Source organism: Coregonus clupeaformis, chromosome 30 (genome assembly GCF_020615455.1).
Source record: "Coregonus clupeaformis isolate EN_2021a chromosome 30, ASM2061545v1, whole genome shotgun sequence".
In the NCBI taxonomy this organism is placed as follows: Eukaryota; Metazoa; Chordata; class Actinopteri; order Salmoniformes; family Salmonidae; genus Coregonus; species Coregonus clupeaformis.
This window is the reverse complement of record NC_059221.1, coordinates 19932084-19956791: the sequence shown is the minus strand read 5'-3', so window position 1 is coordinate 19956791 and position 24708 is coordinate 19932084. Positions and strand designations below refer to the sequence as shown.

At 40.2% G+C, this 24708-nt stretch overlaps 2 protein-coding genes across 8 annotated transcripts; both read right to left on the bottom strand.

The window, feature by feature from the left end:
- Positions 1–659: 659 nt before the first annotated feature.
- On the bottom strand, positions 660–7390 carry LOC121545696 (tubulin alpha-8 chain). The gene is made up of 5 exons (XM_041856451.2): positions 7183–7390; positions 3115–3340; positions 2146–2294; positions 1333–2013; positions 660–1216 (listed from the first exon to the last, which is right to left on the bottom strand). The coding sequence occupies exons 1-5, from the start codon at positions 7183–7185 to the stop codon at positions 917–919; spliced, it is 1359 nt and encodes a 452-aa protein (XP_041712385.1). The 5' UTR covers positions 7186–7390; the 3' UTR covers positions 660–916.
- Positions 7391–8408: 1018 nt separating this feature from the next.
- On the bottom strand, positions 8409–19471 carry LOC121545697 (kelch-like protein 12). 7 transcript variants are annotated; one of them, XM_041856452.2, is made up of 15 exons: positions 19222–19471; positions 18792–18883; positions 16945–17185; positions 16309–16326; positions 15922–16075; positions 15064–15281; positions 11792–11941; positions 11390–11504; positions 11156–11262; positions 10881–11076; positions 10544–10702; positions 10333–10431; positions 10023–10209; positions 9891–9917; positions 8409–9543 (listed from the first exon to the last, which is right to left on the bottom strand). In XM_041856452.2, the coding sequence occupies exons 3-15, from the start codon at positions 17125–17127 to the stop codon at positions 9417–9419; spliced, it is 1740 nt and encodes a 579-aa protein (XP_041712386.1). In that variant the 5' UTR covers positions 17128–17185; positions 18792–18883; positions 19222–19471; the 3' UTR covers positions 8409–9416. The 7 variants fall into 7 exon arrangements, 5 of the variants coding, with proteins under 5 accessions (XP_041712386.1, XP_041712389.1, XP_041712388.1 ...); XR_005996287.2 differs by having other exon boundaries at positions 9452–9543; positions 9739–9917; XR_005996286.2 differs by having other exon boundaries at positions 9454–9543; positions 9715–9917.
- Between the last annotated feature and the right edge of the window lie 5237 nt (positions 19472–24708).

The following is a 24708-nucleotide window of genomic DNA, read 5'->3' as shown; positions in this document are numbered from 1 at the left end:
TTTGAAGCATATGCTACATCCAAACCAACATCTTCATTAAAGTGTCAAATATTTTTCGTCTAACATAACATCGTCTTATTGACAAGTTCAATACACGTAATTGTGCACCATGATGAAACATTATGATTTCAGAGTATTCATTCTTGAAAATGCTCTTCATTGTATCCTCACTGGCTACACTGTTTACTATCGCGGAGGGATATTTTCAGGTGACACCTTCACCGCTGCCGGAACTTGTTCTTTAAATAGCCCGGATGGAGTATTTTGATTGGATGTATCTGCTTAGGAGGGGGCGAGCATTGATGAGTTTTGATATGTAACACAGTTTGAAGCTAGTCACAAATTGTATCGATGCGCTCCACAATAATGATCCAGAGACCATAGCCCAGTAGCAACAGTCATCAGCTCACTGAATGCAACCAGCAATGGGTTACAACTGTTTATTACAGAATTATAAAATATTTATACATCTATAGACTCATAATATACTCATAATATACTGTTAGTAAACTAAATATAAACCCTCAATAAATTGTTACTCAAGCAGAACATGACACCAGAACGTGGGTAAGGTTCTCCAATCGACTCTTGGTTGAGTTTGGCACAGCTGTAACATGTTAAACATCATGAATTTCAAAGAACTAAGCAAAGAAAAAATATATTGTGCAATATTGATTTTATTCAGAAGCTGAAAACTATTGCAATTGGAAAACATGGCACTTTGGAACTTACACATTAACAAGGCATTAATAAACCGCAATAAAAGTGCATCTTGCTGTCCATACGGTTTTTACAACTTCAGATGTTTTGGTTCAGGGGAGGCAGATACAACAATATATTGTTACAAGAAAGAATACAAAGAAGACAGAATATTACATTTTTAATAGACAGATAGGACATCATGGTAATTTGGTTCTTAATATTCCTCACCCGCTTCATCATCATCAGATCCTGTGCTTGTTCTGCCCAGCTCTTCATAATCCTTCTCCAGACAAGCCAGGTCTTCTCTGGCCTCAGAGAACTCTCCCTCCTCCATGCCCTCACCTACATACCAGTGCACAAAGGCACGTTTGGCATACATGAGGTCAAACTTGTGGTCCAAACGGGCCCAGGCTTCAGCAATGGCAGTGGTGTTGCTCAGCATGCACACAGCCCTCTGGACTTTAGCTAGATCACCTCCAGGTACGGCAGTAGGGGGCTGATAGTTGATCCCAACCTGATTAGGTATAAACAAATAAAATGTAAAAAAGACCCCTTAGACCACAAAATAAATATGGTGTGTACCTCAAATTGCAAAATAAACCATATACAGGAGGCAATCATATTACTTACCTTGAAACCGGTGGGGCACCAATCCACAAACTGGATGGAACGTTTGGTCTTGATATTTTGAATGGCAGCATTCACATCTTTGGGCACCACATCTCCACGGTACAGCATACAGCAGGCCATGTACATGCCATGGCGAGGGTCACACTTGACCATCTGATTGGCTGGCTCGAAGCAGGCAGTGGTGATCTCAGAGATGGTCAGCTGCTCATGGTAGGCCTTCTCAGCAGAGATAATGGGCGCGTAGGTGACCAGGGGGAAATGAATGCGGGGGAATGGGACTAAATTGGTCTGGAACTCTGTGAGGTCAACATTCAAGGCACCATCAAAGCGTAGGGAGGCAGTGATGGAGGAAACGATCTGACCAATCAATCTGTTGAGGTTGGTATAGGATGGACGCTCAACGTCAAGGTTGCGGCGACAGATGTCGTAGATGGCCTCATTGTCCACCATGAAGGCACAGTCGGAGTGATCCAGGGTGGTGTGGGTGGTCAGAATGGAATTATATGGCTCTACCACAGCTGTGGACACTTGGGGAGCTGGATAGATGGCAAACTCCAGCTTGGACTTCTTGCCATAGTCAACAGACAGGCGCTCCATCAGCAGAGAGGTGAAACCAGAGCCGGTGCCGCCTCCGAAGCTGTGGAAGATGAGGAATCCTTGTAGCCCTGTGCACTGGTCAGTCTAGGGAGAAAAACAATTGATCAACACTAGGGATGCACAATATATTGGCCTTAGCCTATATTATTACTACATTATGAATCAAAGCCTTCCTTTGACTATATGACCAAGATCAGGTCTTAATGTGATACTTACCATTTTACGGACACGCTCCAGAACCCCGTCAATGATCTCCTTCCCCACGGTGTAGTGTCCACGGGCGTAGTTATTGGCTGCATCCTCCTTTCCAGAGATGAGCTGCTCAGGATGGTAGAGCTGCCTGTACATTCCCGTCCTGACCTCATCTGCGGGGAAAACAATCACTCATCAACACATATAGGACATCAACTGGAAGTGTCACCTAAATTACCACACAGTAGTATCAATTTATTGTTGATTTGCTCTTGGTTGGCAGTCCTGTGCATTGATTTTTATGTAGCCTATAAAGCTGTACTTACATCCACCTGCAGTGTAATGTAGATGCACAATTTTAACAATCAAGATTTGTAGTATTTATTCATGTGCAGTATTAACACTTGAAGTGCTACAGTAGTGTTAGTGTTTTGATTAATGCACACTACTTACCTGACATACTGTAGCTCATTAGAAGTACCATGCATTTAATTAATTATTACTTGACAAGGGCTACTTATGTGTACTTTGGAGCAGCATATGCTGTGTGTGGGCTTTCTTTATTCATTCATAGTTTTTGTTGTTGGCCCAGTTGTTATTGTTGTGAAAGTTTGGGATGCGTATCACTAACAAACCCCTCATTTATTCAACATTTAATTATTTTATCATCTCTTCATCTTTTTATCAATATTCTACACCACCACTTACCAATTCCAGCTTGCTAGGTCCACAAATACAGCCCTTTGTTCAAGCTTTCCTGAGCCACGCTCATTGAAGAAAGTGTAAAAGGGGTTATCACCGCCACCACCAATGGTCTTATCGCTTGGATACCATGCTCCATCCAGCACAGGTCCCCGCCCGCATGCATTCCCAATTAGCACTCCTGCCTGGCCCATGAGGATGGATATGCATTCACACTACACGTATAATCACACACACAAAACATGAATGATGGGTGGAGGGAAACAAAACGTTACAAATGACATCGCTTACCAACCACCGTTGGCTCCAGGTCCACAAATATGGCCCTAGGAACATGGCGGCCAGAACTTCCGGTGTTGAAAAAGGTGTTGAAGGTGTCAGTCCGTGAATGAGGCCCCTGGTCCTCTTCATTGAACACCCCGTCAGGCCCCACACCGTGTTCCAAGCAGAAGAGTTCCCAGCAGGCATTGCCCGTCTGAATGCCCGCCTGGCCCACGTGGATGGAGATACACTCTCTCTGTTGGCAAAAAACAACAGCATGACTACTTCCTGTTCCTCAAACCGTCTGGCTGAAGTGGAAAATACATAAACAGCAAAGCCCATCTGACACACAGATACTGTAAATCGGACTATATTTACACACAAAGGTACAAGGAATTCAACTATGCTGACATATAGGATTTATTAATAACAACATTCCTGTATGTTATCTTTTCACCTTTAGCTGGTTATGACACCTCAGTAAGCACATTCAATACCGAATAAAATGTTGACAGAAAAGCAAAACCAGATATAGATCAGGGAAAGATCAAGATGTATCAATTACCACGTGGTTCAAGTAATTAAAGGAGCTTGGAAAGATGCAGCGGTCATCCCCCTCTTCAAAGGGGGTGACACTCTAGATCCAAACTGTTACAGACCTATATCCATCCTGCCCTGCCTTTCGAAAGTATTTGAAAGCCAAGTTAACAAACAGATCACTGACCATTTTGAATCCCACCGTACCTTCTCCGCTATGCAATCTGGTTTCCGAGCTGGTCATGGGTGCACCTCAGCCACGCTCAAGGTCCTAAACGATATTATAACCGCGATCGATAAAAGACAGTACTGTGCAGCCTTCTTCATCGACCTGGCCAAGGCTTTCGACTCTGTCAATCACCACATTCTTATTGGCAGACTAAATAGCCTTGGTTTCTCAAATGACTGCCTCGCCTGGTTCACCAAATACTTCTCAGATAGAGTTCAATGTGTCAAATCGGAGGGCCTGTTGTCTGGACCTCTGGCAGTCTCTATGGGGGTGCCACAGGGTTCAATTCTCGGGCCGACTCTATTCTCTGTGTATATCAATGATGTCGCTCTTGCTGCTGGTGACTCTCAGATCCACCTCTACGCAGACAACACCATTTTGTATACATCTGGCCCTTCATTGGACACTGTGTTAACAAACCTCCAAACGAGCTTCAATGCCATTCAACACTCCTTCCGTAGCCTCCAACTGCTCCTAAACGCCAGTAAAACTAAATGCATGCTCTTCAATCGAACGCTGCTTGTGCCCGGCCGACTAGAATCACTACTCTCGGCGGGTCTGACTTAGAATATGTGGACAACTACAAATACATAGGTGTCTGGATAGACCGTAAACTCTCCTTCCAGACTCACATTAAGCACCTCCAATCCAAAGTTAAATCTAGAATCGGCTTCCTATTTTGCAAAAAAAGCCTCCTTCACTCATGCTGCCAAACATGCCCTCATAAAACGAACTATCCTACCGATGCTTGACTTCGGCGATGTCATTTACAAAATAGCCTCCAACACTCTACTCAGCTAATTGGATGTAGTCTATCACAGTGCCATCCGTTTTGTCACCAAAGCCCCATATACTACCCACCATTGTGACCTGTACGCTCTCGTTGGCTGGCCCTCACTACATATTCGGCGCCAAACCCACTGGCTCCAGGTCATCTATAAATCACTGCTAGGCAAATCCCTGCCTTTTCTTAGCTCATTGGTCACCATAGCAACACCCACCCGTAGTATGCGCTCCAGCAGGTATATCTCACTGGTCATCCCCAAAGCCAACACCTCCTTTGGCTGCCATTCCTTCCAGTTCTCTGCTGCCAATGACTGGAACAAACTGCAAAAATCTCTGAAGCTGGAGACTCTTATCTCCCTCACTAACTTTAAGCATCAGTTGTCAGAGCAGCTTACCGATCACTGCACCTGTACACAGCCCATCTGTAATTAGCCCACCCAACTACCTCATCCCCATATTGTTATTTATTTTGCTCATTTGCACCCCAGTATCTCTATTTGCACATCTATCACTCCAGTGTTAATACTAAATTGTAATTATTTTGCACTATGGCCTATTTATTGCCTTACCTCCATAACTTACTATATTTTGCACACACTGTATATAGATTTTCTATTGTATTTTTGACTGTATGCTTTGTTTATCCCATATGTAACTCTGTGTTGTTGTTGTTTTTATCGCACTGCTTTGCTTTATCTTGGCCAGGTCGCAGTTGTAAATGAGAACTTGTTCACAACTGGCTTACCTGGTTAAATAAAGGTTCCTTTTTTTTATTTATATATATATATAAAAAAAAAAGTCATGCCAAAAGTAGAGAGCAATATGGTAGCTCCAAATTTAAAAGAACTATGTCACTCTAAATAATGACCCCCAAAGATCCTGAACTCAAATCTAGTCAAAGAAAAAGGATTTATTCCTTTGATAGTCGTTTTCCCGGACACAGATTGACCCTAGTCCTGGACTAAAATCAGAACTAGGCCTAATCTGACGCTAGGAAACTGTACCTAAGTGTTTAAATAATACATTTTAGACAGACTGCTAGACACATGTTTCAGCAAGTCCAGATTGTATTCTTGGCACTGGATCTCAGGGGGAGGGTATTCTAGATTCTCACAAGGTGGTAATACACTGACATTTGAAAAGGAAGTGGCATCAGTAAAAATGTAAAACTAAAATGCTGTGTAATAACACAGTAAGTCACAAAGAAAAATATAACTCTTAAATCAGGAATACAAAGTAACTTATTGTATGATGACAGGAAAGGGGTTTGGCATGCTTGCTATACTTTTTAATGGCTTATTCTTTAAAAAGCACATGGTATCATGCATAGGCCCATAGGCTATGTACTAGACTACATTTTTTGTTTATGTACACAATTGATATAGAAAGTTACTGTATCACATGACATTGCTTTCCTAGACTCCTGCCTAAATACAGGTAAAGTAAGCTAATCTTTTAACAAATTAATGTGTCATTTGAAGGTTAAAAACCTCATGAAAGTTTGTCAAGTTTGTCAAGCATGTGACTCAACCAGCTGCGTCTGCCCCTACCAGAGACGGAAGAAGAAACTCGCTGTTGTGGTTCAATTAAAGTCAATGAACTAAGTAGACCAGACCCAGCTGATATTGCATTGGTGTCTTTAGGACCCCCAGTAAAGTAGACCGGAACTGACCCTTTTTTTTAAATTGTAAAAGGCCTGAGTGAACTATCTTCATTTATGCACCATATTTGCCCATACCACCCACCTTTCCGCTTCCTCACCCAGCCTCAACAGATTCATCGGAATTCTCTCTTTCAGACACAGACAGTATACATTCCCGCACATACTGTATTACCACTGAGTTTCTAAACCCAGAGGCGCAACAGCGCAAGACTTCCGTGAACGCTTGCGAAACAGACCAAGTAGACCAGGCCGGGGTTTGAGAAGTCAATGAGAAGTGAAAAATTCTTAGTTCTTAATTTTCTCAAAATCTAAAGGCACAACCTAGATTCGAGACAATGTCTTAAGTAGTTGAACATGTTATTAGTCCAACGTCGTGAAAGTGACACGTTTTAATTTCCCTAAAAAAACAACTGTATATCGAAGGAGTTCGGTGCGAGACGACCGTTAGACATGATGACGTGTTTCTGCGCATGAGCTTAGCTAGCCAAAGTCGCCATGACATCGCCTACAAGTGTGATCAGGGATTTCTATTGGCGAAGCAGTTTCTGCCTATCTTCATACTGTCGGCAACTGTCTTTTATATTACATTGTTAGAACGTAGTAACAAAGTATCAACATTCATACTAATGGATACATTCAATTGATGTGGGTAGGGCCCTACGCATGGCTGCTATAGGCATAAGGCAATAAAACGTTTTTTCAAATGAAACATCTGAAATCGTCGAGTAAATGTTGGTCTACATTTTCAGACTGCATGAACATTACATTTGCCAATGAGCATGGCAAATACTAATAACTACTGAAAATAGGAAACATTTACTTCCCGCATTTAGTATTTCAATGTAAAAAGAGAAAAATGAAGTTATGTAAAGTGCGCGCATACCATTTCCTCCCGTCAAGATTCAGATGATTGAAGACGCGTAAAAAAGGTTGAGACAATTTATTGTTAGCATACAGTAAAGGCACAAAACGTTTTGCTACAGCTCCGTCGACAAAAGTATCCGCCAACACAGCAATGTCAGGCACCAGTTGCATGCGACTGGTGTTTTTATAGCCTGGGTCTGCGCTGCACTTTGAGCACACCGCCCTACACAGTACTGAAATACCTGAACACTCTAGTCGAATTGTCATTGGATCCCAGTGGTGACGGTGTAGGTATGATGACATTTCAAAAGTTGATTTACATGAAGCCTACAGTATATGTGATTTGGTTCATACTCCATCTACAAGTAGATATCGTTGTGGTTTTGGGGGGTAGCCCGGTTGGAACTGAACCAGGCTCTGGCCTTGGGGCAGTCTGTCATAAAGCTCTTATCAAGGATCACAAGACTACCCCCTCAACTACACACCTTACAACTACAGTATTGATGTTTGTGAACAACACAAATATTTACATATACAGTATACGTGATTTGGTTCATACTCCATCTGTTTATCTATGCATAGTCACTTTAATAACTCTACCTACATGTACATATTACCTCAATTACCTTGACTAACCGGTGCCCCTGCACATTGACTCAGTACCGGTACCCCCTGTATATAGCCTCACTATTGTTATTTTTTACTGCTGCTCTTTAATAATTTGTTACTTTTATTTCGTATAATTGTATATTGTATTTTTTTGTGTGATTTTTTTTGTGTGTATTCTTTCTTAAAATGGAATTGTTGGTTAAGGGCTTGTAAGTAAGCATTTCACTGTAAGGTCTACACCTGTTGTATTCGGCGCATGTGACAAATAACATTTGATTTGATTTGATATTGTTGTGAATTTGGGGGTAACCCGGTTGGAACTGAACCACGCTCTCGGCTTGGGGCAGTCTGCCGTAAAGCTCTGATCAAGGATCACAAGACCACGCCCTCCTTTGGGAAACACATCCCTGCCCCTCCAAACATCTGCCCACGCCCTGACACCAGTGCAGCGAGTTCAGGGATTAGCCCAACCGGGACTCAAACCCAGTTCCCTGTGAGTGCGACTGTCAGTCCAACACCTTAGCCATGATACCAAGAGGTCCGAACCCCTTGACAAAATCACTAGGCTTGTATTAAAGTCACCACAGTACACTTCAGCATAAAATTCTGCATTGGCTTAATAACTGAATACAAATATAAAAGCGATAAATTATCAATGTTTATTCACTTTTCAAGTAACAACAAAAGACTAGTCAGTATTTTGTACTTGCCCTGGAGAATAGAAGTCAAGTTTTTTTCTTGTCCAAACAAATCCACTGTGGACAAATGCATGCACCATACACACATCAAAAAATCATTTTTGCTCTTTTGCTTTATTAGCAGTGTTCTTCAGTCTGTCGCAGTGGACAAAGTGATTTTGACAAGATGACAGAACAGCAAAAGAGCAAGGAATCATGTGCAATTATGACACACTTTCCCTAAAATTTAATTAATTTCAAAATATCTTTGATACATTGAAAATAATGACTGTCAGGTAAATACCAATTCTTCAATAAGTGATTTGTTTCTAAAAGCACTTTATACAGAATTACAAAATCTACAAAGGGTTTACTGATTTGAAAACCTGGCAAAAGCTAAATAATCATCATACTTGATGGTATGACAACAATCATCACAGTCCTAATGAGGCATCATGGTTGTTCAGTTCAATGTGGGCCACAAGGGCATAAGGCATATAGCAGCAGCAAACTGGAGTCTCTTGTGTTTCTTCTGCTCCATGGTTCATAACAGAAGTAGAGAAATACATTGCACTTTAAAAGATGAGTCAAAAATTAACCTCACAGGTAACCATGGCAACAGGAACCACTAAAAGAGTGTCATGAATTTGAGTGGGTTGGGATGAGTGTCTTCTCGGAAGCTACAACTGTTGATGAGGAGACTAAAATAACTCTAATCTCTGTTGTACACCCCCTGTCCCTTATCCATTGAATGCCAAGGGTTTTCCCACAGAAGTAACCAAACTCAGATGAGAAAGTCTGATGAAGACAATCAATCAAAAGACTTCAGGGAGGACACATAGCACAGTGGCCTCCAAGTGCATGATCCCTGTGTCACTCCATAAATAGTGGCACGTAAATATCAGATTCAGGTTCAGGACTAGCTGCCTGCCCTCCTCCGCTTCATCCAACCTTTCTGAGGTAAATCTCACTTCTCTCGCAGGACACACACTCCTGCATCGCAGCGCTGTGTGGCCATGGAGGTGACCACCTCCCAGCTGTCAATAACTGGGTCGTAACACTCGATACTGCTCAGAAGGGAGTTTCCATCATACCTGGAGAGAGGGCAAAAGAGCACAGGGGAGGATGAACAACATCATATGGCTGATTCAGTCACATCCTCATAATCGAAGACTGGACCATAAGGGGAGGTTGCTTTTATGATTCAGATATTACAATGTTATCTAAGCAAGAATAATATAAATCAATTAAAAGAGTTGTCATACATAATTTATATGAATAATCCCAACCAAAATGCATCTATATCTCTGTCAATACTGAAGTTGGGCACAGAGCCGTGGTTGAGTGGTAACACTCCTGGCTCTATGCACATGTACAACTCCCAGCCGGAGACCCGGGTTCAATCCCTGTGTCCTCCCTTGACTCTGTATCTCCTCTTCACCTGTCTCCCCCATTGTTTCTCATCTGTCTGTCATTAAAAGCAATAAACATATGAAGGGACAGTGAATTTCCACTCGTTTAAAATATTTAAAATATATTAAAGTCGGAGAAGGGTTGGGATGTTTAGGCTTACCCAGCTATGGCGTAGAGTCGTCCCCGGAGGACGGTAGCTCCAACATAGCAGCGCGGAGTGGTCATACTGGCTACCGTGGTCCAATAGTCTGTCCTAATGTTGTAAACCTCCACGGAGTCAAGGTGCGCTGTTCCATCGAAGCCTCCCACCACATAGATGTGGTCGTTGAGCAAGGCGACACCAGCCCCTGCAACAAAGATTATAGGCCCTTCAGATATACTAACCATAGCCATATGTAGAGAGAGCCATACTGTATATAATCTATATACTGCCCTGATACTATTATATTGTCCTACTCTGGAGTACTGACCTGAGCGTTTAGTGGCCATGGGGGTAACATTCGTCCAGTGTCCTGTGTGAGGGTCATACCGTTCCACTGAATTTAGGATATTCAATCCGTCGTACCCACCTGCAACAAATGACATATATCCTTACTAAGGTCAGGGGAAAAACAGGTGATATTTTAAATATTTATACACCAACACCATTACAAACTTAAATCAAACATCTTTAATACCCACCTAGACAGTATATGAGTCCACTAGCCACCACCAGGCCAGCTCCTTCCCTGGCTGTCTGCATGTCCCCCAGCATGCTCCACTGGTCAATATTGGGGTCATATCGTTCCATGCTGGTGTGACGGCGACTACCGTCAAAGCCTCCAGCAACATAGATCATATCTGTTGGCAGAAAAGTGAGAAAATATATGTTAGGAAATGTTCCAACAACTTTTTGAATGTCTGCATTAGAAAACACTTACAGGTTTTGTAACACCTGAGGACAGTCACTCACTTCAGTGCTATTTGTTTTTGTAAACCCCATGACAATGAGGACTGTCAATCAGAGAAGATCCTCTACCTCCGAGTGTTGTCGCCCCGGCAAGGCCACGCCGTACATTCATAGTGGCGACGTTGTACCAGACACCATCCTCGTCTGCCGTGTAGTCCAAGCACTCCACCGAGCTAAGCCGTGATCGACCATCGTAGCCGCCAATCACATACACGCGGTCATTGAGGGACACGGTAGCCACATAACGCCTTTTCCGAGCAATGTTCTGTAAAAATATGCTTGGGATAAGTTAACCATGATCAGAGAATAGAGACAACATGTGTAATAAAATAAATGCCACTTACAGGTAAAAAGCTCCACTCCTGAGTTTTAGGATCATACTTCTCAACAATATCTATAGGGGATTGTTGGCTGCCGAATCCTCCAATAACCAGCAGGACCTCCTTGGCACCTTGAAAGAGCAACAGTGAATCACTTTTTCACATCAATAACAAGATGGCAACTCCCACTAAGCTTGTCTTGTATCCCTATTATTAGGACAAGAAAAGCACCCCAAAAAAGGGAGGACAGTACTGTACCTAATCTGGCTTGGGTGCGTGGCCCCTGCATCTCACTCCTCAGCTCAGGTCTAAGGTGAAATTTCTTGGCCTCATCCACAAGGTCTCGACAGGGAAGACTGCATCGAATGAGGGGCTGGAACACGTCACAACATATACAGTACTTTATCCAGACAGTAATAACACATAAAACACCACAAAAGTTTATTCCTCTGCTCAACACTTGAGGCCTGTTTTCCGGACTCACACTATAAATCATTCTCAATGGAGAATCTTCATTGAAAGTGGATTTTAGGCCAGGACTAGGCTTAATTTATTAACAGGAAACTGGCTGTTGATGTATTAACACAAACCCATTATGGGGAGGGCTAAGACAAGAAAACTGCCTACATCATGTGACAGTGTGTGGTCTAGCTGCCTCACCTCTGAGTCAATAACGTCTGTGATATAGCGCGGAGTGAGCAAAGGCATCCGCACATGCTCCAGCATCTCTGATAAATACGTCTCCCTCTCTTTCCTATTGTGTTTAACCCAATTCAACACTGCCTCGAATACAGGCTCCTCTGAGTCCACCTGCAAATAGAGACAATATGTATTGACAACCACACACCTTGACAACAAAACCAAACATGATTGGATAAGTTTAGAAACATTTATGTTATTTATATTTGAGTGGCATAAGATTAATTAATCAATCAATCAATGTACATGCAAAACATAGATATTGAAACAATTCTAAAAATCAACCCGCAATAGAGCATTCTGGGAAATATGATAATGATGGGCGTGGTTTTGGTTTAACTCTGGTTATTAATAGTGAAGGGAAACTGAGGCTTTCTGAAATTGTGCCGAAAAACTGTTAATTACTCTGCGCTTCATTATCTGTTCACAATGCACATTAGGGACATCAGCTGGTCAGCAATAAATAGCAGCATGTGATTATCAGATAGCCATTTTCTCTCCACTGTTTTCATTAAAACTCTGTGGCGCAGCGGTAAGTCGTTAGCTTTAGTAGCCTATAATCAGTTGGAATAGCAGGTTCACACCTTATATCATGCTTCCCTTTTTTGCCTTCAAGTTCACTATTTTTCAAAAACTGAATCTATGGCATTATTTAGGATGCTTAAGACAGAAGCTTATACTATACTAGATTTAAATGTCAAGGTGCCTCCTGTCCTTGGTTCAGATGCGGTTATTAGTCTCCAGCTGTGATGATGGATGGAACACTGACTCCCTTCATTGAACCTTAACTACATTGATTGCAGTATGAAAATGTATGCACTCACTAACTGTAAGTCGCTCTGGATAAGAGCGTCTGCTAAATTACTAAAATGTAATGTAAATGTACATATAACAAATATTTGAACAACAATGCAGAAAGTGTGGTTTCACATAAAACAATTTTCAAAACAGTATGCCTTCAACGGGATTCGACCTCAAACCCTCACATCCCTGAATGTTCCATACTTGCTAAGCTACCGGTCAGGTGAAAGTTTTTGTACAAAATCCTAACTACAGTGCCTTCGGAAAGTGTTCTACACACAATACCCCATAATGACAAAGCGAAAAAAGGTTTTTAGAAATGTTTGCAAATTTATTAAAAACAGAAATAGCTTATTTCCATAAGTATTCAGACCATTTGCTATTTACATAAGTATTAAGACCCTTTGCAATGAGACTCGAAATTGAGCTCAGGTGCATCCTGTTTCCATTGATCATCCTTGAGATGTTTCTATAACTTGATTGGAGTCCACCTGTGGTAAATTCAATTGATTGGACATGATTTGGAAAGGCACACACCTGTCTATATAAGGTCCCACAGTTGACAGTGCACGTCAGAGCAAAAACCAAGCCTTGAGGTCGAAGGAATTGTCTGTTGAGCTCCGAGACAGGATTGTGTCGAGGCACAGATCTGGGGAAGGGTAGCAAAACATTTATGCAGCATTGAAGGTCCCCAAGAACACAGTGGTCTTCATCATTCTTAAATGGAAGAAGTTTGGAACCACCAAGACTCTTCCTAGAGCTGGCCGCCCGGCCAAACTGAGCAATCTGGGTAGAAGGGCCTTGGTCAGGGAGGTGACCAAGAACCCGATGGTCACTCTGACAGAGCTCTAGAGTTCCTCTGTGGAGATGGGAGAACCTTCCAGAAGGACAACCATCTCTGCAGCACTCCACCAATTAGGCTGTTATGGTAGAGTGGCCAGACGGAAGCCACTCCTCAGTAAAAGGCACATGACAGCCCGCTTGGAGTTTGCCAAAAGGCGCGTAAAGACTCTCAGACCATGAGAAACAAGATTTTCTCTGTCTGATGAAACCAAGATTGAACTCTTTGGCCTGAATGCCAAGCGTCACGTCTGGAGGAAACCTGGCACCATCCCTACGGTGAAGCATGGTGGTGGCAGCATCATGCTGTGGGGATGTTTTTCAGCGGCAGGGACTGGGAGACTAGTCAGGATCGAGGCAAAGATGAACGGAGCAAAGTACAGAGAGATCCTTGATGAAAACCTGCTCCAGAGCGCTCAGGACCTCAGACTGGGGTGAAGGTTCACCTTCCAACAGGACAACGACCCTAAGCACACAGCCAAGACAACGCAGGAGTGGCTTCGACTTGAACCCGATCGAACATCTCTGGAGAGACCTGAAAATAGCTGTGCAGCAACGCTCCCCACCCAACCTGACAGTGCTTGAGAGGATCTGCAGAGAAGAATGGGAGAAACTCCCCAAATACAGGTGTGCCAAGCTTGTAGCGTCATACCCAAGAAGACTTGAGGCTGTAATCGCTGCCAAAGGTGCTTCAACAAAGTACTGAGTAAAGGGTCTGAATACATATGTAAATGTAATATTTCCGTTAATAATGGTTAATAAAAAATTAAAAACCTGTTTTTGCTTTGTCATTATGGGGCATTGTGTGTAGACCAATTTTAGAATAAGGCTGTAATGTAACAAAATGTGGAAAAAGTCAAGGGGTCTGAATACTTTCCGAATGCACTGTATATTACACACATTTTGATCACGAAAATCGTGACAAGCAAAAATACTTTGAATTAATAGGTAAACTATAAATCAAGTCCCATGGTTACAATTATGTTTTCATACAGCTGTGCGGTTAAAGACAGGAATTTCCAGAGCACAAAAGCATACTTAAATCAGATTGTCTTCTCCATAATTTCAGAGCCAGGCAAATCTACACAGGGGGCAGATTACTGCAGGTCTACACTTGCACCTTTCCTTTCCACTTAAGGTTTTTGAAGGACAATTTGACACTTGTGAAAAGTGTCCCCGACGCATTCAAAGATGACCCCGAATGGAGATCAGACATGCACCTGAGGCTGCATGACTGTGTGCTCACAAACAAATTCAGAATACTATTCCACTTTCGTAGCGCTTTACATCAAGTTTCTCTCATAGCCTTGTAGTATCATCATAATTACACTAGTAACAACATTGTATTAACATGTTGTTACTTAGTACGTCAGTAATTGTAGTTTAATTGCATAGAAATTGAGTTGTAATTACAAAAGAGGTACAGGGACTTTTCCTATTACACTTGTGTAATAACAAAAACCATTCAACTCCATTAATATGCATTTACAAAGGCTACCTAATGTAGGCCTACAATGTAACAACAACATTACTATCCCAATTAGAGCGTTAGGACACAGGTATAATACCTCACCAAATCCTCCTTTGTTTACCTGGATTTCATCGCATTTAACTAGTTTTTCAACCTCGTTCTGGCTGAGCAGCATAAACTCCTCATGTTGAACCACCTCAGGGAAGTGCTTCTGAGAGAAGAGCTCAGCGGCCTGCATCAGGTCAAGGCAATTGTGGGTCTCAGCAAAGTCCCGAATGCCCAGGCAGTTTGTGGGATCAAGCTGACTATCCAGAAAGTCACAACATGCTCTTTTCACTCCTGAGGAATACAAAGAAGTACAGTACGTTCATTTGTCAAATAATGTGGAAGTATTTAAAGCTGCAATATGTAACTTTTTGGGCAACCTGACAAAATTCACGTAGAAATGTGTGTTATAGATCTGTCATTCTCATTAAAAGCAAGTCTAAGAAGCGGTAGATATGTTCTATGTGTGCCATTTCTATGCTTCCCGTTCTTCACGTTCGGTTTTGTACACTAGCTTCAAACAGCTGAAAATACAATATTTTTGGTTATGGAAATTATATTTCACAGCGGTTTAGATGGTACAATGATTCTCTACACTATACTTGCTTGTTTTTGTCACATAAACTGAAATGAGGCGAACTATTACAATTTTTGCAACCTGGAAATGGCGGAGCGATCTTTAATTTGCTAAAAAACTTGTTGACATAAATTAACATCATGTTTCAACTACATTATCAAATTAGTAACACATTTGCCAATCATATTGCACAAACCTGATAAGGGGAGCTGATGGGTGTGCATTTCCTTTCACAAAGGAGCAGATTTAGATTTAACTGACATACTGGTAGTTTATTCCACAGAGTAAATACAGTGGATGTAAAGTATAGTGCATATAGTCCAAGGGTTCTCATTATTTTTTGACTTCTCAACTTACCTTTGAGCTGCAGCAAACAGGCAGCAGGAAGCAGTTCCTGGACATTCTCCACTGTGACCAGGACTGTCTCTGTGTAAACAAAGTCCAGCAGGATCTCCATGGTGGATGCAGTCAACCCCTGAATGTCTATGAAGGATTTCCCTTTCTCTGACAGCTGCAAAAGCACAACAGCAAAGACAGACACATCAGCTTAAATGAGTAGAGTTAGTAGTCTCTCTCGCCAGACCCTGGATGCTCCGCACGCTCCATCTGGCTGTGAGAAGAGACTAAAGGGGAATAGATCACAACTCCTTGCAAAAAATGAATACAAATGGTTTACTATTTGTCATACATGTGTAGGCAGCTGTGGATTATAGTCAGCTTTGATAGTAAAAGAGCAATGCTCACCTGGTGATTCTTAGAGAGCTAAAAATGTTAAAGGAAAGACAAACTAGGTCAACTGAGCTGCAGAGAAATAATTAGGATTGGACTTTCTGCTATGCACTTTCATGGCTTTTTCGTGGTTGAGAATATGATCCATGCAATTTAGTTCAAGTTTTTATTGAATTAATAACCAGATGGCAGTTTCGATAGACACTGAAATACATATTGCTTAAGGAAATGAATATCAGTTTAATTTCAGCCTACACAAATCTTATCTGGGTTATGTAGAAAGTATTTTGGGCATTGTCAACCTCGGAATCAGTCAAACAATTATTCCCTGTCTCATTCTGCATACAAAGAGAACCACCAGCAAAAGTATTTAGAAAGTTATTCATGCTGATGACACTGGAACAAAAAAATACCATGATTTGGGGGATTTTCACTAACTTTAATCCATAGAATGGTAGAATGGTCCTTTGGAGGAAGGATTGTTGACATATATTTGTATGTAAAAGCATAATAGAGAAATAATTAAGCACAAATGTCAACAATCCTTCTTCCAAAGGACCCTTCTTAGGATTAGATTTCCTGAAAACCTTTTTTTGTCCTGGTTTTGTGAGGAATCACCTCTACATTATCTCCAGTCTTGTGCTTAGTTACCTCACTGGTGAACATGGCACAGAAGTAGTCACTGCAGGCTGCCAGGACAATGCGGTGCACAGGAAAGTCAGTATTCTCCACTCTCAAAGTGATGTCACAGAGTGTGTTGCTCTTACGAAGTACATTCATGGCATTGAGGATGGATTTGGCATGGGAGTTGATCATGATGTCTTTGGGAGCCATGGTACTGTACTTGACAAGAGTGCCTCAAGTTTCCTAGAATCTCAATGTGCTGCAATATCTGGCAAAAAGACAAAGACAGAAAAGCGTGATTGAACATAGTTTGGAGGCAAAGTGCAAAGACGACAAATTACGATACATTATATGGGACCTCGACCACTGAGGTTCACAGCTGTTTAATGTGCAGGCAAAATACATTACTGTAATATATTACAGTGAACAACAATGAAATAACTAGCTAGACCTATTAGAAATCTAGAAATAACTGCCCTGTCCACACAGATGACCTGGGATCAAATACAGTCCGTCACATTGGTGTCATGACCTGAGCTCGAATACCCATACTGTAAAAGGACGGTATCCTTTCAGTTGAGTGTACTAGCGCTTCGCCTGTCTACCGGAAGTTGATGCTGTTGCTATGCAACTTCTTGCTAGCTTGTTAGCATAACAAATTACTAGCTAGACATCTTATGATTTAATTAACAATGTCCATTGACAATGCACAACGGACTATACCAATTAGCTAAGCTAAGAATGACGTGAATAATCAAGTCAATAAACGTTGGGTAGTTAGTTAGATAGCATATAGTTAATATACTGGCAAGTTCGATGCATTAGTAGTCAACTAACGTTAGATAGCTAACTAACATACCGGTACATACAAGCAACTGCTGTAATGATATGCTATGCGGTTCGTAAGGCTAGCGTAGCTAACAAATTGTCAGCCAACATAACATGTAACGTAATTTATTTGAAAAGTCATTACTTAATTTAATTTCTCAACATTTTCTTTAAATGTTTCATAAGTAGTTAAAGCCATTTTCTTAAAATCTGAAAATGTTGTGAAGCCACACCCATTTTCGGAAGAATTGCATCATGGGCCCTCAAAGCACAGAAATTGTCTCCAAAGCCTTTTAATATTTTTTACAATTATTATTATTATTATTTTACATGGGGGAACACAAATGGGACAATTGGGCTAGGAGGTAAATATCACATTACACAAGGACCTTAAGGGACATATACACATTTATAATTCTAACAGCTTTTTTGTTGGTAGAGTATTTAATTGTCTTAAAATATAGTTCAATTTCTTTTTGTAATGTAAGAAAATGTGGTGTTTTGTTTGTAAATGTACATTTGTGAATATGAAATTTGGCCAAAAGAATAATGAAATTAATTACATAAAATAACTGTAAGTCGCTCTGGATAAGAGCATCTGTTAAATGACAAAAATAAATAAAAAAATAAGTATACTTGTATACTTAAGCAATAAAGCACGAGGGGGTGTGGTATATGGCCTTATATACCATGGCTATGCATGACGCAACGCGGAGTGCCTGGATACAGCCCTTAGCCGTGGTATATTTGCCATATACCACAAACCCCCGAGGTGCCTTATTGCTATTAGAAACTGGTTACGGCTGTCAGCCAATCAGCATTCAGGGCTCGAACCACACAGTTTATAAATCGTATTTTGGCGAATGTAGGACGACATCCGGGAACATTTGGCAAACTAACTACAGTATATCCATACTATGACCAATAAGCATACTACATACTCAATTTAAGTATGAGTATTGTAACACAGCTGGATTCAGACTGCTAGCTAACGTTCCATTTATTTGACTAAGCTGGTGTAGCACATGGGGATGTGTGGAACTTACTCCGCAGCCTGAAGTGTCCCCACTTGCGCCAGCAAATTGCTAGCTTTTCGCGTGGCGCCGACTGGGTCGCTTTCGGAGGGTGGTCACGTGTGCTAGTAAAGCAGAGATCCCGAGTTAGTGCCAGGTAAGGGGCCGAATTGGGAGGAAGTTGTACTCGCTGAATAAGCAGCGTGACGTTACACTGGAATCTGTCCAATTTGACTTGAATTAGCTTTACTCAAGCCAAGAATTGTAAACAACATGTCACCTTATGACATTTGCACATAGCCAACTCCAAATAGCTAACTATCAGCTGGTTATGCAAAGGCCAACTAGCCGCAGATAACCGTAGCTAACTATGAGTTAAGGGTTTGAAAGAATATGACAGACAAACTACCAAAGAAGGAAGACGAATGGCACACACAGTATCAAGCAATAAAAAACGACCCACCACCTAGCTAGTTAGCATTAGCAAGCCGACCAGCTAGCTAGCTTGTTCGCTAACTAGCTAACTCCAATGGCAGACGTCCAAGTCACAGTTGAGGATGCCAAATGTGATCCATGGTAGTCTGTGTGCTTTTCTGCAATAGCGTGGGCTATTGCGAATGAGTTTTTCTAACTAATTACTAACAAGATATTATTTTCAAGGATGCCGCAACAAATCTAGCTAGATAGCTATCCGCAGTCAGTGTAGCTTTTGACAAAAAACACTATGACTATACGTCACGACTCACATACGTGCGCACACCTAGAATGTGCATGTTTTTACTATTGAAAGTAAACACTGAACCAATGTAAACAAACTCATAAAAACTCAGAATCAAAGCAATAAATCAAATGTTCCCTTTTTCACAAATTTAGCTAGGTTATTTTTTTTATTATTGTTGTGACAGCCTGCTTGAAATCGCCATCGCAGGATCCGTGGAGTTCAATTTTTATGAATGGTGCCAAAAGTGCAACATCGTCCACCTGGCGTTCACCGGTGCGCATCCACTTTTTATTTTTTTATATTTTTTTACACACCAAGAAATATATATACAGTGCCAGTCAAAAGTTTGGACAAACCTACTCATTCCAGTGTTTTTCTTTATTTTTACTATTTTCTAAATTGTAGAATAATGGTGAAGACATCAAAACTATGAAATAACACATATGGACTCATGTAATAACCAAAAAAGTGTTAAACAAATACAAATATATTTTATATTTGAGATTCTTCAAATAGCCACCCTTTCTTTGCCTTGATGACAGCTTTGCACACTCTTGGGATTCTCTCAACCAGCTTCACCTGGAATGCTTTTCCAACAGTCTTGAAGGAGTTCCCACATATGCTGAGCACTTGTTGGCTGCTTTTCCTCCACTCTGTGGTCTGACTCATCCCAAACCATATCAATTGGGTTGAGGTCGGGGGATTGTGGAGGCCAGGTCATCTGATGCAGCACTCCATCACTCTCCTTCTTGGTAAAAAAGCCCTTATACAACCTGAAGGTTTGTTGGGTCATTGTCCTGTTGAAAAACAAATGATAGTCCCACTAAGCCCAAACCAGATGTGATGGCATATCGCTGCAGAATGCTGTGGTAGCCATGCTGGTTAACTGTGCCTTGAATTCTAAATAAATCACAGACAGTGTCACCAGCAAAGCACCCCCACACCATAACACCTCCTCCTCCATGCTTTACGGTGGGAAATACACATGCAGAGATCATCCGTTCACCCACACCACGTCTCACAAAGACACAGCGGTTGGAACCAAAAATCTCCAATTTGGACTCCAGACCAAAGGACAAATTTCCACCGGTCTAATGTCCATTGCTCGTGTTTCTTGGCCCTTTGCAAGTCTCTTCTTCTTATTGGTGTCCTTTAGTAGTGGTTTCTTTGCAGCAATTCGACCATGAAGGCCTGATTCACACAGTCTCCTCTGAACAGTTGATGTTGAGATGTGTCTGTTACTTGAACTCTGTGAAGCATTTATTTGGGCTGCAATTTCTGAGGCTGGTAACTAATGAACTTATCCTCTGCAGCAGAGGTAACTCTGGGTCTTCCATTCCTGTGGCGGTTTTTGCGACTGCACTTGAAGAAACTTTGAAAGTTCTTGAAATGTTCCGTATTGACTGACATTCATCTCTTAAAGTAATGATGGACTGTCGTTTCTCTTTGCTTATTTGAGCTGTTCTTGCCATAATATGGACTTGGTCTTTTACCAAATAGGGCTGTCTTCTGTATACCAACCCTACCTTGTCACAACACAACTGATTGGCTCAAACGCGTTAAGAAGGAAAGAAATTCCACAAATGAACTTTTAAGAAGGCACACCTGTTAATTGAAATGCATTCCAGGTGACTACCTCATGAAGCTGGTTGAGAGAATGCCAAGAGTGTGCAAAGCTGTCATCAAGGCAAAGGGTGGCTATTTGAAGAATCTCAAATATAAAATATATTTTGATGTGTTTAACACTTTTTTGGTTACTACATGATTCCATATGTGTTATTTCATAGTTTTGATGTCTTCACTATTATGAGTAGGTTTGTCCAAATTTTTGACTGGTAGTGTATATGTGTTGTTTTTAATCACATATACACTATATACAAATATAAAAATATTTGTAAATGCACTTGTGGATCAACATTTCTGACATATTTGTAGATTGAGCCATGCACATTTGCAAATCCATTTGATACAGTTAGCTACTAAAATTTATAAAATGTAGTACACATTTGTGAATCCTGTTATATGTTTTATTCAGAAATCAAGATTAATCTTCGTGTGATGCTGATGCCACCTTCTGGTTAAACCAGTGGGGAGACAAAGAACTGTTCAGTCATGGCTCTAACCGGTCTGGAGGTGTTTATTTTGATTGGTGGAGATTTTAATTTGTCACCTGACAAATGGCTAGATAGGTGTCCTTCTAAATATAGTACTTACCAGTATAATACTACAATACTTGATTTCACTAATTAAAATGCTCTTATCGATGTTTGGAGGGACGGAATCCAGATGTTAGACAATTTTCATGGGTAAAACCTAATGGTAGCTGTCAATCCAGAATAGATTTCTGGTTAACAAGACCTGAAATCATAAGACATGTGGCTGATGTATCAATTTCTAGTGCTCCTTTGACAGATCATTGTCTGATACAGCTTGTCTTGAAACCAGAAGTTAGGACTAGAAATAAAAAAGATTATTGGAAGTTCAATGCAGACCTTTTAAATTATGAGGATTATTGTAATGCTATTAAAGATTTAATGCTGAAGATTAAGAATTATATTAATATAACTAGCTATAGTAGTAGATGGGAATACTTTACATTTAAAGTGAGGGTGTTTTCGATGCAGTTTAGTAAAAAAGTGTAGGCAAAAGAGACAATTTGAGGTTCAATTGGTGCAGGACATTAGTGAATGCTGTAATAGGACACCTCACACACATGGTTATGGTCTTAAAAAAAGAAGACACCTGTACCATGTCAGATATAGAGTTGAAATGTATTCCATTTTGAGTTTGCGTCCCAATATTACACTTTATATACAGTACATCACAGAAAACAGAAATATAACAAAAGCGTTTGACATAGAAACACTGGATTTTCTGCGTAATAAATTATAATATGTTTATTAATTATGAAATTATGAAAAATATTAATACCATTCCACCCATGAGGCCACTAGGTCATTGTACTGCAGGAAAGGGCTACGTATATTTAAAACCAAAAAACTTTTACTCAAGTAGTATTTTACTGGATGACTTTCACTTTTGCTTGAGTCATTTTCTATTAAGGTATCTTTACCTTTACACAAGTATGACAATTGGGTGCTTTTTCCACTACTGAAACGAGCCTATGCAAGGTCTCGAGCTAGATGGATAGCGGAAGGGGAGAAAAACTCTTCTTACTTTAGTGGTTTAGAAAAAAGGAGGCAGGAGAGAAATGCAATAAATGCATTAATGATGTTGAATCTACAGATCCTTGATTGATTTCTGAAGAAGTATATAGATTTTACACCAAATTGTATTCCTCCTACTCTTTTGATGAATCATTTGCCTTTCTTGAAAGTATTAAACTACATATCCCCAAGATAGACCTAGCATTTAAAGAGACCTGTGACACTGCTGTTAAGAGAATAACATTAGGGAAAGCACCAGGACAAGATCGACTGACCTTACACTTCTACAAATTATTTTGGGAAGGTATAAAATAACTGTTATTTGATGCGTTGAAATAATGTATAGAGAATAATGGTCTAATGCCAACTATGAAACAAGGGTTGATAACTCTTATACCTAAACCTGGTGAAGACGAGATATATAGACAATCTGCGCTCTGTGACTTTACTTAATGTAGATTACAAGTTGTTTACCCATGTGATTGCTAACAGAATGAAAGAGGGAATGACACAAATAATAAATTACACTCAATCTGGATTCCTTAAAGACAGGTCTATACATAACATTAGGCTTGTCCTGGACCTTTTAGATCACAGAAATATGATTGATGATGGATTTATTTTGTTTTGGGATTTTGTATAAAGCTTTTGATATGTTTGAACACCCATTTATTTTACAAACACTGGAATATTTAGGTTTTGGTGAAAAATGTTTAAAGGTTATTGGAATGTTATATGATGGTATTAATAGTTCAGTATCTCTTCAGCATGGATAATCTAAAATATATGATGTGAAGAGAGGAATTCGTCAAGGATGTCCCATCTCACCATTACTTTTTATTCTCGTGGCTGAGTTATTAGCTATCCTTATAAAAAAACAGTCCAAACATCCAACCTTTAAATGTCATGGAAAGTCCATTGGCTATCATTCAATTAGCAGATGACACCACTCTATTCCTCAAGAACACAGCACAGATTACAATAGTACTAAATGTTAGGTCCTTTTTCAAAGGCTTCTGGTTTACATTTAAATATGAAAAATGCGAATGAATGGCTATTCCTGATCACCCTATGATCACTGTGCATAATATACCAGTTAAAGATTAAGTAAAATATTTAGGTATTGTAATTGATGAAGGATTTAAATGTTAGGAAATATCCAATATACAGAATGATTTAAAGAAATCAAACTATTCTCAATAGTTGGCTACAAAGGGATTTATCCATTGTTGGGCGTATTTTACTTACTAAGATGGTGAGTCTATCAAGACTAACTTATCCAGCCTATTCTCTAGCTAAGTAAATCAAGACAATTTCAACTTTATATGGAAAAATAAACATAATTAAAAGGGGATATTGTAAAGACTATTGAGGATGGTGGTCTGAATGCAACTGACTTTGAACCAATTAATGGTACCATGAAATTAAAATGGTTCCAATGTTTTATTTGAAAATGTGAACGTTTTTATTTGGTTTTCCTTCTGAAATATTTAAGAGCTTTTTGGTGGTAAAGATTTTTTGTTAAGATGTTATTTTGAGATTTCTAAACTGCATTAAGTTATCTGCATTTCATCAGCAAGTCCTCCATTATTGGAAACTAATATGTAAAGGTCATTTCACTTCACATACTACTCCTATTTAGAACAATACATGTATCCTAATTAAGAGAAACAGTTAATTTTACAGTGCATGGATGGAAAAAGGTATCTGGTTTATTCAACATTTAATGGCTGTCAGTCAAAAATGTGATCTTGTTTGCACCAATAGTCAATACGCTACAGTAGTTAAGGCAATTTCACAAGCAATGCTTTTTTAATCAAAGGAACTATTCTTCCTTCTGAGTATTTCCCTTCACCTTTGAAAAGGAAATGTACAGTGTATTCGGAAAGTATTCAGACCCCTTGACTTTTTCCACATTTTGCTACGTTACAGCCTTATTCTAAAATTGATTAAATTGTTTTTTTCCCCCTCATCAATCTACACACAATACAGGTTTTTAGAAATGTTTGCAAGTTTATTAAGAATAAAAAATGGAAATATCACATTTACATAAGTATTCAGA

What these genes read in the sequence shown, in the direction of transcription:
- LOC121545696 (XM_041856451.2), bottom strand. An exon ending in CCTGGAGCCAACGGTGGTTG is followed by an intron (nt 2,295 to 3,114) that starts GTAAGCGATGTC and finishes TTTTCCCCGCAG; the next exon opens with ATGAGGTCAGGACGGGAATG. An exon ending in GGTGCCCCACCGGTTTCAAG is followed by an intron (nt 1,217 to 1,332) that starts GTAAGTAATATG and finishes ATACCTAATCAG; the next exon opens with GTTGGGATCAACTATCAGCC.
- LOC121545697 (XM_041856452.2), bottom strand. Translation starts at nt 17,127, where the DNA reads ATGGCTCCCAAAGACATCATGATCAACTCCCATGCCAAATCCATCCTC. An exon ending in TGGACTCATATACTGTCTAG is followed by an intron (nt 10,432 to 10,543) that starts GTGGGTATTAAA and finishes CATTTGTTGCAG; the next exon opens with GTGGGTACGACGGATTGAAT. An exon ending in CGACTCTACGCCATAGCTGG is followed by an intron (nt 9,918 to 10,022) that starts GTAAGCCTAAAC and finishes TTTTAATGACAG; the next exon opens with ACAGATGAGAAACAATGGGG.